At 39.0% G+C, this 13,445-nt stretch overlaps 1 protein-coding gene across 2 annotated transcripts in view; it reads left to right on the top strand.

The window, feature by feature from the left end:
• Positions 1 to 13,445, top strand: part of L2HGDH (L-2-hydroxyglutarate dehydrogenase) — a 49,046-nt gene that overhangs the window by 12,768 nt on the left and 22,833 nt on the right. The window contains exon 4 of one of the 2 annotated variants that reach the window (XM_020900977.2): positions 4,901 to 5,032. In XM_020900977.2, coding sequence (XP_020756636.2) covers positions 4,901 to 5,032 — 132 coding nt within the window. Of the gene's footprint in view, positions 1 to 4,900; positions 5,033 to 8,756; positions 8,979 to 13,445 lie in introns of those variants that run through there. The other variant, XM_070469098.1, reaches the window with a different exon arrangement.

The following is a 13,445-nucleotide window of genomic DNA, read 5'->3' as shown; positions in this document are numbered from 1 at the left end:
TGCAGTCCATTATAGTTCACTGATTCCTAAAATGTCAATGTTAACTCTTGCCATCTCCTGTTTGACCACTTCCAATTTGCCTAGATTCATGGACCTAACATTCCAGGTTCCTATGCAATATTGCTCTTTACAACCTTGGACTTTACTTCCATCACCAGTCACGTCTATAACTAGGTGTTGTTTTTTCTTTGGCTCTGTCTCTTCATTCTTTCTGGAGTTACTTCTCCACTGATCTCCGAAAGCGTATTGGGTACCTATTGACCTAGGGAGTTCATCTTTCAGTGTCCTGTCGTTTTGCCTTTTCATACCTTTGATGGGGTTCTCAAGGCAAGAATACTGAAGTGGTTTGCCATTCTTTTCTCCAGTGGACCATGTTTTGTCAGAACTCTCCACCATTACCCGTCTGTCTTGGGTGGCCCTACATGGCATGGCTCATAGTTCATTGAGTTAGACAAGGCTGTGGTCCATGTGATCAAGACTGGGGGAACAGACTCTTGGAGGGCACAAACAAAACCTTGTGTGCTCCAGGACCCATCCATCTTGGGTGGCCTTACATGGCACCCTCTTTTTTCTTTCTGGAGGTATTTCTCCACTGATCTCCAGTAGCATATTGGGCACCTACTGACCTGTGGTACAATACAACAATAGAGTGTTGAATTGTTGAGTCATTAAGTCATGTCTGATTCCTTGTGACCCCTTAGACTGCAGTACACAAGACTTTCCTGTCTTTCACTATCTCCCAGAGTTTGCTCCGTTTCATGCCCACTGAGTCAGTGATGCTATCCAACCATCTCATCCTCTGTTGCCCACTTCTCCTCCTACCTTCCATCTTTCCAAGCATCAGGGTGTTTTTCAATGTGTTGACTCTTTGCATCAGGTGGCCAAAGTATTAGAGTTTCAGCATCAGTCCTTCCAGTGAATATTCAGGCTTGATTTCCTTTAGGATTGACTAGTTTGATCTCCTTGTAGTCCAGGGGACTCTCAAGAGTCTTCCCCAGTACCACATTTCAAAAACATCAATTCTTTGGTGCTCAGCCTTCTTTATGGCCCACCTCTCACATCCATACATATCTACTGGAAAAACCACAGCTTTGACTATATGGACCTTTGTCAGAAAAGTAATGTCTCTGCTTTTTAATATGTTGTCTAGGTTTGTCATAGTTTTCTTTCCAAGGAGCAAGTGTCTTTTAATTTCATGATTTCAGTCACCATCTGCAGTGATTTTGGAGCCCAAGAAAATAAAATCTGTCAGTGTTTCCACTGTTTCTGTTTCTATTTGCTATGAAGTGATGGGACTGGATGCCATGATCTTAGTTCCTTAAATGTTGAGTTTTAAGCCCACTTTTCCACTCTCCTCTTTGACCTTCTTCAAGAGGCTCTTTCTTCCCTCTTCAATTTCTGCCATTTTTCATCTGTATATCTGAGGTTCTGAGGTTGTAGATATTTCTCTCAGTAATCTTTTTTTTTAGTCTTGGTGATCTTGATTCCAACTTGTGATTCACCCAGTCTGGCATTTTGCATAATGTACTCTGCATAGAAGTTAAATAAGCAGAGTGACAGTATACAGCCTTGACCTGCTCCTTTCCCAACTGGAACTAGTCCGTTGCTCCATGTCCGGTTCTAACTGTTTCTTCTTGACCTGCATACAGGTTTCTTAGGAGACAGGAAAGGTGGTCTGGTTTTCCCATCTCTTTAAGATTTTCCACAGTTTATATGATCCCAATAGTCAAAGGCTTTAGTGTAGTGAGTGAAGCAGAAGTAGATGTTTTTCTGGAATTTCTTTGCTCTCTCTATGACCCAGTGAATGCTGGGAGTTTGGTCTCTGGTTCCTTTGCCTTTTCTAAATCCAGCTTGTACATCTGGAAGTTCATGGTTCACATACTGCCAAAGGTGGTGCTCGTGGTAAACAACCTACCTGCAAATGGAAGCCACCCAGGAGACGTGAGTTTGATCTCTGGGTTGGGAAGATCCCCTAGAGGAGGGCATGGAAATCCACTCCAGTATTTTTGCCTGGAGAATCCCATGGACAGAGGAGACTGGCAGTCTGGTGGAAGTGACTTCACATGAATGCAAAGCCTAGCTTTACCTGCGTAGAATCTCTAATGTAGTGTTGAATAGAAATAGTCAAAGTAGATACCCTTGTGTTCCTGATTTTAGAAAGAAAGCATTCAATCTTTCACTATTAAGTATAATGACAGCTATACATTTTTTTTTTTTTTAAGATGTCTTTACTAGACTGAGGAAATTCCTTTCTACTTGTATTTTGTGGAGTGTTTTTAATCATGAAATGGAGAAGGGAATGGCAGTCCACTACAGTGTTCTTGCCTGGAGAATCCATGGATGGAGGGGCCTGGTGGGCTGCAGTCCATGGGAGCACACAGAGTTGGACACAAGTGAAGCGACTTAGCACAGTCCAATCATGAAAACGTGTTGGATTTCCTCAAATGCCTTTTCCACTTTTGTTGAGGCAGTCATGTGGTTTTTGTCCTTTATTCTATTAATATGAATTATTACATTCATTGACTTTTGGAGGTGTAGTAGGTCTTGCATTCCTGCAGTGAATCTCACTTGATCTTGATATATAATTCTTTTTATATGTTGCCACATTCAGTTTATTAGTATTTTGTTCAGAATTTTTGTATCAATATTCATAAGGGATGTTGATATGCAGTTTTTGTTTTCTTTTGATGTCTTTGTCTTGTTTGACTGTTCTAAACTGATCTTGTTGAATTAGGAAGTGTTCCTGTTTCTGTTTTTTTGGGAGATTTTGTGAGGAATTGGTATTAATTCTTTAAATACTTGGTAGCATTCATGAGGTCTGAACTGTTAAAAGTTATTAATTCTGTTTCTTTAGTTGTTATAGGTCTACTCATGTATTCTTTTTCTTCTTGAGTCAATTTCAGAAGCTTGTGTCTTTCTATGAGTTTTCTCATTTCATATAAATTATTTAATTTGTTGGCTTGCAGTTGTTCACAGTATTTCCTTACAACTCCTCTCCATGTAATTTTTAAGAATAAAAGTTCATTGTTGCCCTTAAAAATGCTATGAAGAATTTTTTAATGACGTGGGAAAATGGTTTTGACATACTATTAAGCAAAAAAAGCAAAATGTGGACGTGTATTTACAGTTTTTATGGTTGCATTATGAGGGTTGGTTGGTTGGTTTGTTTTCCAGTCCTTTAAGCCAAAGGAACCAACCAGCATCCACTGAACACCTCTGAGAAACATAGCAGGCCACATTCCTGCCCATAGGATGATTTTGAGCTCTGTAACACCTGCTTCTTTCTGGAGTCTTGAATACTACTTCATATTCCCTCTTCACATCAAATAATGTCATTGCTTTTAACCCACTCAGCTCAGCTCCAGGGATTAATTTACAGATTGCTGTTTCCAGGCCATGGCAATGTCAGTGTGACTTAATAACCTGATTTCACAATTTTCCTGGTTCAGTCACTTATTTGAGTCTTTGCCCATCTCCAGCTTCTTTTTTTTAAAATCAAGTTTGATGTCTTTTTATTTCTTTAAATTGAAGTATGATTAACATGTAAGAATTTTTTCTTTGTGATGACGGACTTTTTAAAAAATATTATATGATCTTTTAAAAAATATTGTATTTATTTCTTTATTTTTAGCTGGTTCTTTGTTGCTACGCGCAGGCTTTCTCTAGTTGCAAAGAACGGGCCACTCTCTAGTTGTGGTGCACATGCTTTGGGTGGTGGATTTTCCTAATGCCAGGCATGGGCTCTAGAGTCCACTGGCCTCAGTAGTTGTGGTGTATGGGCTTAGTTGCCCCTCGGCATATGGAATTTTTCCGGAGCAGAGACTAAACCCATGTCCTCTGCATTGGCAGGTAGATTCTTAACCACTGGATCACCAGGGAAGTCCATAATGAGGACTTTTAAGATCTACTTTCTAAGCAACTTTCAAATATGCAATTACTAACTATACACAATTGCTAACTATAAATACACAATTACTAACTATAGTCACCATGCTGTACATTACATCCCTGTAATTTACTTACTTTGTATATGGAAGTCTGTACAGAGTTTGAAAAGGGTTCTTGATATATTCTGCACATTAGATCCTTATCAGTGATATGATTTACAAGTATTTTCTCCCGTTCAGTGCATTATCTTTTTACTTTCTTGATAGTGCCATCTGATTCCACATCTGTTTTTAAGGTTAAGTATTTGGTAATTTAAATAACCTTTACACTTTGATTAAAAGTATTACTTCATGGAGTGTGATTGACTCCTTGCTATGAAATAGTGATTTTTGAATTATAATGTACTTGTGAATATCATCTGTGTTTTCCTTTGCTGGTAACTGTTAAGTGAGAAAGAAACTACCTCAAACAGATACTTTGCCCAGAAATAAACATTAATAGAAAAAGAATCTTAAATAAAGTTGATGAATTTTCTGTTTTTCTCCTCTGTGACAGAATGCATCAGTAAATACTTTGAAATGTACTTTTTTCCAGAAAATAGTTTTCTGTTAGTGATATCCCATTATACTGAATACTTCCTATCTCTATGATATTCTGTTTTTTGTTTTTTTAATGTAAAGATAAAACAAGCTGTGCTTTGTTCTCCTCTGGGATTGAAATAGTGATGGGGATAGGTATGGCCAAGACGCACATAGCCAACTGTGATGGCAGATGTGAAAACTGAGGCTACGCCTCACCTTTGTTTTAATGCAGTCTAAAGACAAATATTTTTGGTGGAGGAAGAATGAAGTCATGGAGAAAGGGAGAAGTAGATACACGAAGCAGAAAGCAGTTTTTAAAACTCAACCCAATTTGAATCATACAATAGCTTATGATTTTCTCTTGACTTTATCTTTCATAGCTGTTGATATGTTTAACTTTATTCATACTCTTTATGTTTTTTCTTTTTAAGCTTATAGTGGCTGTTGAACAAGAAGAAATTCCCAGACTTCAGGCCCTGTATGAGAGAGGCCTCCAGAATGGTGTCCAGGGCCTGAGGCTGATCCAGCAGGAGGACATAAAAAAGAAGGAGCCATATTGTAGGGTAAGTGATTCGCTACCCCCCACACACATGCTTACAGGGATGTTTTCAGTTGGGGCTCAGTCCTGTGACATGGAGGCTGGGGGTGAGCTTGCAGGAAGCAGGAATCATAGAAACAGATCATCTTGTCATAGGAGCATTGAGGTGACAGACACAAGAGGGCATTGTCACAAACTCTGGATGCTGATTTCTTCTTCCCTATGAGAAACTACCAGGTCCAAAGAACACAGGTAAAGGCAAGAGGAGGTCTGAGACCCTGTGACATGTTGGGAAAGCCCTGAGTGGTGAGGTGTGGTTGGGTCGTAGGATATGTAGTGAGAGATAACAGATGAGATTGGAAAGGCAGAACTAGCCCACATTAACGGCCTGATATTCATGCTAATACTTTGAAGTTTATCCAGTAGACATGAGTAGCCACTGAAAATTTTTGAGGAGGATGACTGCAGTATCTTGATCTGCTTCAGGAGGTGTGAAGCGTGGGTTATAGAGTATCTGGCTTAAAACAAGCTATGAGGAAAACCAGATCTTCTTTATTTGTGATGGAGACTTGAATATATATATATAATAATTACTCTGCTTATCAACTTTCCTTGATAGCCTTTTAGAGGCTACTGTCCAATTTCCACTCCACTGACTGTTACAGTGAATTGCTGTATCTCCTGTTTTCCATTCCTCAGGGTTTTTTTTTTTTAATTGGAATATAGTTAATTTACAATGTTGTGTTAGTTTCAGGTGTACATCAAAGTGAATCAGTTATACATATACACATATCCACTCTTTTTTAGATTCTTTTCCCATATAGGCCATTACAGAGTATTGAGTGGAGTTCCCTGTGCTATACGGTAGGTCCTTATTGTTGTTGTAGTTCAGTCACTAAGTCATATCTGACTCTTCTGCAGCCCCATGGCCTGTAGCCCACCAGGCTCCTCTGTCCATGGAATTTTCCCAGCAAGTATACTGGAGTGGGTGGCCATTTCCTTCTGCAGGGGATCTTCCCTAAATGTGTGTGTGTGTGTGTGTGTGTGTGTGTGTGTATGTGTGTGTGTAAAATAAGATAAAAGTACATATATGTATACAGCCCAAATTGTGCATGTATATATGTATAATATATACACAATAATAGTATATGTATATGTATATATATACTATATGTAAAAATAGGTAACTAATAAGGACCTATGGGCTTTCCCAGTGGCTCAGCACGAAAGAATCCTCCTGCAGTGCAGGAGATGTGGGTTCAATCCCTGGGTCAGAAAGAGCCCCTGGAGGAGGGCATGGCAACACACTCCAGTATCCTGGTTGGGAAAATCCCATGGAGAGAGGAGACTGGTGGGCTACTGTCCATGGGGTTGCAAAAGAGTAGAACATGACTGAAGCAGCTAACCACCACCATGTATCTATTTTGTCTATTTTATTTATTCATATCTTTTATATATATATATTTTAATATATACAGTAGTGTGTATATATCAATCCCAATTTATCCACCTCCACTTACCCCCAGGTAACCATAGGTTTGCTTTCTACATCTGTCCCCAGTGTTTTAATGACATTATACAATATTATAATTGTATATAACATATAATTATACCTATCACTAAGATGGGTACCTAGCTTAGTGAGTATGGCCTTGAACTCACTGTCGGGCAATGCTTATCAAAAGCTTGCTTTAGAGAAACACTGTTTAAAGAAGAGAGCCTAGATGTCATGTAGGCTGTTCATTCTTATACATCTCTTCAGACCACCAGATTGTGGTACATCTACACTGTAGTGTTTTTCTCTCCCCACCTACTCCTTGACCCCAGATTACTCTCCTTGAGTTGTGTTTTGGTGTTTTGGCATCAGCCTATGGAGAAAATCATTGTGTCACTCACTAAGGCCTCTGCTGTAAGAAGATAGGTTCACTGTTAAATAACATCTTTTTGAGAACACTCAGGAGAAATTTCTCTCAGACCCCAGATTTAAGTATAATTTTTTCTTCCTGAGCAGTTTCTGTCTGTGGACACTGTAACTGATTGCATTGTCCTGTTTGCCTTGATCCAAAGCAGGACACATTTGTGCCCTACTCTTGCCAAGTATCTATAGCCTTAAGCATACATTTTTATTTTTATGCACTAATTTCACTCTTTGTTTCGTCTTGTCTTTTCATCTTTGTTTTCTGTATGCTCTTATTTTTTGGAACTTATTATTGAATCCTAGCATGTCAGTACATCCAAAATCATCAACTTGATGAATTTTCATGAAATGTGATCAGCATCGAGATCAACAAACAGAACATTACCTGCTTCATTTTGGTTGCTTAATTAACTCGTTGATTCTAACAGTTTGTCTATAAATTCTTTTTTTTTTTTTGCCATTTAGCGTGGCTCATAGGATCTTAGTTCCCCAACCAGGGATAGAACCTGCACCCCCTGTGGTGGGAGCATGGATTCTTAACCATTGGACTACTATGGAAGTCCTAATTCTCCTTCTGTATCTTCTATATACAACCATATTGCCTGCAAATAATAACTTCCAATCCATATACTTGTCTGGTTTAAAATTTAATGCTTGTATATATTGTTCTGTATGTATTTTTGTTTGTTTTTACAAGCTGCTTCAAATCCTTTTACACAAAGACAATGTGGAATTAATTTTTCTTAAGTTATCTTTAGTTGTGCAGTTAAGGTTAGATCAAAATATTTGATTTTCTTAAGTAGTATAAAGTTCTCAAGAGATTGGTAGTACCCAGGAATCCAGATAGCATTGAATGAGTTCTTCCTGCAGAGAAGGTCATAGCTCTTCGACTCTAGCATACTTCACCTCTCTCTCCCTCCGGATTCAGAATGTTAAGAGTGTTTTCCTCGTGGGAGCAGATCTTCTTCTCCCTTTTCCTCTCCCCATATAGTTCTTATTTCTCTGAGATGATGAATGAATGAATGATTTTTTAATAAAAAGAAGATGCATTCATTGACTATCTGATTTTGTCTGTTTTCTTCCGGCTTTGAGCAAATGCTACATGTCTTAAGCCAGGATTGGCAAACTGGCCAGTGTGGGCCAAGCCCACAACCTGTTGTTAATGACCTATTAAGCTGTTTTAAATGGTCGAGAAAAATTAAAAGAATAATATTTTGTGACAATGAAAATTATATGAAATGAAATTTCAGTGTCACACAAATTTTTATTGGCATACAACCATACTTACTCATTTATGTGTTGTCTGTGGCTGCTTTTGTGCCAAACAGCCACCTCAAGTAATTAGAACCTTAAGCTTCACGTGGACAAAAATATTTACTATCTGGCCCTTTACAGAAAAAATTACCAGCTCCTGATCTAAACAGTAGGGAGCCACTGAAGGATTTTGGCAGGAAAATGATATGCAAACTGTGTTAATTAAGGAAAAGTTAATCGAACTCTGGTACATAGGATGAAACTGGTCATGGGAGAGAGGGGAGCCTTGAGGTGGGAGGTCAGAGCCATTTATATATTTATTTTTGGAAGCAGCTTCACTCACTATGACACCACTAACACTACCTATTTATAGTTACGTTTAGAATCAGTTCAGTTCAGTCACTAAGTTGTGTCCAACACTGTGACCCCATGGACTGAAGCATGCCAGGCTTCCCTGTCCATCACCAGCTCATGGAGCTTCCTCAAACTCATGTCCATTGAGTCGGTGATGCCAGCCAACCATCTCATCCTCTGTTGTCCCCTATTTTTAGAATACCTGATTCCTTTCTGCCGGGCTTCCCTGGTGGCTCAGATGGTGAAGAATCTACATGCAGTACAGGAGACCCGGGTTTGATCCCTGGGTCAGGAAGATCCCCTAGAGAAGGAAATGGAAACCCACTCCAGTACTCTTGCCTGGAGAATTCCATCGACAGAGGAGCCTGGCAGGCTAAAAATCCATGGGGTCTGAAAGAGTGGGACACGACTGAGCAACTAACATTACTACTACTGTATATCATAGGTCAGTAATTTCTAAACTTAAGGCAGTTTTGACATACTATTCTTTATCTTACTGTATTTTCTCTTTTTTTCCCCCATAAAATGGGATCTGACATAAGATGAGCAGCAGTTTGTAGTGGCTGAGAAGTGAGACAGACATAAATTTAAATCTCATATCTGCCTATTTAACAGCTGTTTACCTTAAGTTAAAATTTTTCTAAACCTCAGAATCCTTGTTTGTAAAATAGAGGTTGTTCTGAGAATTAAATAGAATAATATATGTAAAGCATCCAGGATATGTTAATCCTCAAGAAGTGATGGTTGTTATTTTGTGCTTTATGTGAGCAGTAATTCTGGTGAATTAAAATTGATTGTTTTTGAGATACTTGGGTACTTTTCATGATATCTGATAACTTTTTTATATTCTTTTTCTCCTGGTTTACGTTTTCCCCTTTTCCTAATACTTTGCTTGTAAATACTTTGTTTATTTCCTTTAAGTCATGTCAATTCCTCTGTAGAATAAAAGAGGCTATTTCAAAACATTGTTGAGAGATCCTAGGATATCTTCAAACTAGGGTTGTGAGTAACTCATAAGAGCTTGTCAGTTGGGGCTGCTGCAACAATGTGTGTGCTCAGTCGTGTCTGACTCTTTGCAACCCTATAGACTGTAGCCCGCCAGACTCCTCTGTTCATGGAGTTTTCCAGGCAAGAACTCTGGTGTGGGTTGCCACTTCCTACTCCAGGGGATTTCCTGACCCAGGGATTCAGCTGTCTTCTCTGTGTCTCTTATGTTGGCAGGTGGATTCTTTACCACTAGTGCCATCTGGAAAGTGGACCAGTTAGCTTATAAGTGTCAGGTATTTATTTCTCATAGTTCTAGAGGCTAGAAGTCTGAGATCAAGGCTCGGAAAGATTTGATGTCTGGTGAGGACCCACTTCCTGGTTCATAGACCATCTTCTAGCTGTGTTCTCAAAATACTTGAGGGGTGAGCGAGCTCTCTGGAGTCTCTCTTATAAAGCTACTAATCCCGTTCATGAAGGCTCCATCCTTATTACCTAATCACTTCCCAAATGCCCCATCTCCAAATACTGTCACATTGGTCATTAGGTTTCAGTCTATGAATTTTGGAGGCCCACAAGCATTCAGTCTATAGCAGAACTGGTTGTTTATACTAATGCCATACTTAAAAGGAAAAAAATATTAGTATTATAGAGATTAGAGAGCTGTATACATATGGGGGCAGGAAGTATTAATATGCAGAAAATCTCTGTTCCTTCTGCTCAGTTTTCCTATGAACCTAAAACTGCTCTAAAAAATCAAATCTACTAAAAAAATGAAATTAAACTTGCTTCCAATCTCTTATTTATACAGTGCTTTACAAGAATTATCGAGTGCTTCCTGATTATAAAACAGCTAAACCTGTTTCTGTTTTATTGTTTTGTGTGATTTTGATAGTGTTTGGTTATGAAACTAAGATGTCAGAATCTCACTGATCTGTATCAAGTATTACCTGGCATTTGAGAATAAAACAATTTATAACCTCCCCCAGAGAGGCATGCTAATTTTTAACATGTGTTTCTGTTTTTATGTACTATCAAGAAACTGTTTCAGACTTTAAGATTAGTGTTAAAAATAAATAAAAAGACATATGAGCCCCTGACCCCACTGTGGATTTGGTCATGATGTAAAAACAATATTGACTCTGGAGTTTGGGAAACAAAGTTATTGATTTTGTGATGGTACTGAAATCTTGGGGATTTGGAAGATTCCAGCTAGTCAACTGAAGCAACAGTCATCTGTTGTGTATCTGATAACTTTAGGAATTAAAAAAGAAAATAGAAAAAGAAGGATCCATAGTTCTTTATATCATGCCTTACTGTTAAAAACAGAACAAAACAGCATTTTGTACATCATAAAGACTAGGGGTGAGTCTGGATATTGTTCTGTGCACCTACCTGACCATGTGATCCTCACACTTCTCAGAATGAGGTAGATGAAGTATGTATATATAGATAACCATGTGAATTTGACCAACATTTTCTTCTTTACTGTGTGCCCAGCACTCCAGTGGGTACTGCAGATGTGAAGGTAAGACATTGCCATGATCCTGAAAGAAGTTGGAGTGTAGCAGAAGATAGTTTTAATATAGTGATAAGTATTATGATAGAACTGATACTCTGTCTTGTACCAAGGTAAGGGAGAGCTTTTAGTTTAGTCCGGGAGTCTAGGAAAGTCTTCTCAGAGGTGAGGCCCCTGCTTGAAAGATGAGTAAGTAGTGTCACTTCTAAGAGAGGTGTACGTTACCCTTCCCTGAGGCCTCTGCAGTGGTGATCTACCTTATAGGCCACATTATGGTTGTCAATGTCTAGGCATTTTTAGGGATGGCAATACATAGTGGAAAGTATACTTTGGTTTTTCATAATGGTGTCTTGAGTAAATTTCTCCCTTTCCCCCCAAATTCATGACCACTACCAGGAATGGGTGGCAAACTTTCCATGGTATAGGGTCTCTTCTCTTTCTTCCAGGCCCTCCAGAAGGAAACAGTTTGTCAGGGGAACTCTGAAAGGGTTTCTTATATCAGATCTCTTTAAGTAGAAACTTAAGTGCCCCTAGTGGGAGTATCTGAGAAAGTTTTAAAGTGCATCTGTAAGCTTTGAAGGATGGCTCCTGACAGTGCTCTCTGTGCCTCTCTATCCTGACTGCTTCCTCTGACCTCAGGTGTGCTGATCCAGCTGCCTTACTTTAACGCTAATGGTCAATCACATATTCCTCTAGCCTCCTGACTGACTGCCAGCTCTAAGCTTTCCCTGACCCACTTGCCTGGTTCTTTTCCAACCACCTGACCTGCCACGATATCAGATTCCAAGCTCTGACCTGGTGACCTGGACAGTGCTCAGGCAGTCTGCTGGCTGACAGCCAGCCTGTCCCCTGACCCCACCCTAGGTCAGAGTGCCAACAGCTTGGCAACAGGGATTTGTCCCGCCTTCCCCCTCATCCACATTCGGGCAAGGCACACCAGCATCTCACGAGGAGGGTCAGAGCCAAGACGAGAAAGGGAAGGAAGAAGGAAAGCTATTAGGAAGGGTAAGGTTTGGTGTATGTTTAAAGACAGCCCTCCAAAGTTCATTCAGTCAGTAAATACTTGAGTGCCTCCTGTGGGTGTCAGGCATGTGCTGGATTAGAGGAGTAGAAGATGAATAAGGAGGGTATTTGGGGTGATAAAAAAGATTGATATGAGGCACACATGTTATTTTGCCCCTCTGTTATCATACTTATCACATAGTTCTATGCTATGTAAAGAAGTTTTTGTGACTAAACTCTTAGTATTATCTTAAATTAGCTTCCAAGGTTATTGTATCCCAGATACTATTTGTAGGTTGAAGTTGAATTCTACTTATTTGACCTGTGAATCTAGGAATTTCAGGCAATAGAAGTTCTAGTGTAAAATCTTACATGTGTCTACTGTGTTGAAACAGAAGGAATGATTTCCTATTCTTGGCAAATGCTCTCAAATTCTGGAAGCAAGACTGTTAGGAAAATGATGAATTTTGCCACATGTTAGATTCAGCTTGTGAAAAGAGCCTGAGATTTTAGTGCCATCTGGCCATTTGGAAACATTGGTCAGGGTTGAGTGGCAAAATCAAAAACTTTTAAAGGCCAGACAGGTAAATGCACTGGGCTGGGGTGGAGCAGTGAATACAGATGTGATATTTAATATTATCAGATGTCATTTTAAAACTGTAACAGCAGTGCAGTGCTGCCCAGGAGGATGGTAGCACTTAAGTTGCACTCAACTTTTGGGCTTTAGTTATCCTGGGAACCAGTCTGCCCTCTCAGGGGAAATTGATTGAGAGAACTGATTTACTCTTATATACAATAAGGCAACAGAAAATGATGCCATTTCCAAGCACTCACCAAAATGTAGTCAGTATTTAGTGTGTGAAATTCTACTTGTATCGTTTTCTTTACAATTAGAAAAGGCCTATGCACATTCAACACTTATTCTGAAAAATTAAATATGTATGGTTATAGATCATTCATTTATAGAGTTTAAACTTGTTTTGAGTGACTCACACACACACACACACACACACACACACTCCAACATAGCAACTAAATACCCAGGCTATTAATTTCTCCATATTACCTGAAGAGAAAGTTTGAATTAACCACATAAAATCTCCATTCAGTAGTTGCAGTCTTGAAGCTAGATTCTGCAACAAATCAAATCAGTACTCTGAAAACATTGTGAACAACTCTGAGCTCTCACTGAGTGTGCATGACAGAGAATATACTACTGGGAAAATCTTAGTGCAGTTTATATAAAGAAATTGGTAATACAGAATTTGACTCAGAATCAGATATGGTTAAGGATAAATAAAACTAAAAGACTCATTGTAGCAGCTGGAAGAGCCTGGAAAAATGAACTCCTCTAAGGAGAAGAATTATTTCCAGATTATAGAGGTTTTCTTATTTAGCTAGTATTAT

This window comes from Odocoileus virginianus, chromosome 6 (assembly GCF_023699985.2).
Source record: "Odocoileus virginianus isolate 20LAN1187 ecotype Illinois chromosome 6, Ovbor_1.2, whole genome shotgun sequence".
In the NCBI taxonomy this organism is placed as follows: domain Eukaryota; kingdom Metazoa; phylum Chordata; class Mammalia; order Artiodactyla; family Cervidae; genus Odocoileus; species Odocoileus virginianus.
Note: the sequence above shows the minus strand (reverse complement) of the source record. Positions and strands in the feature narration are given on the sequence as shown.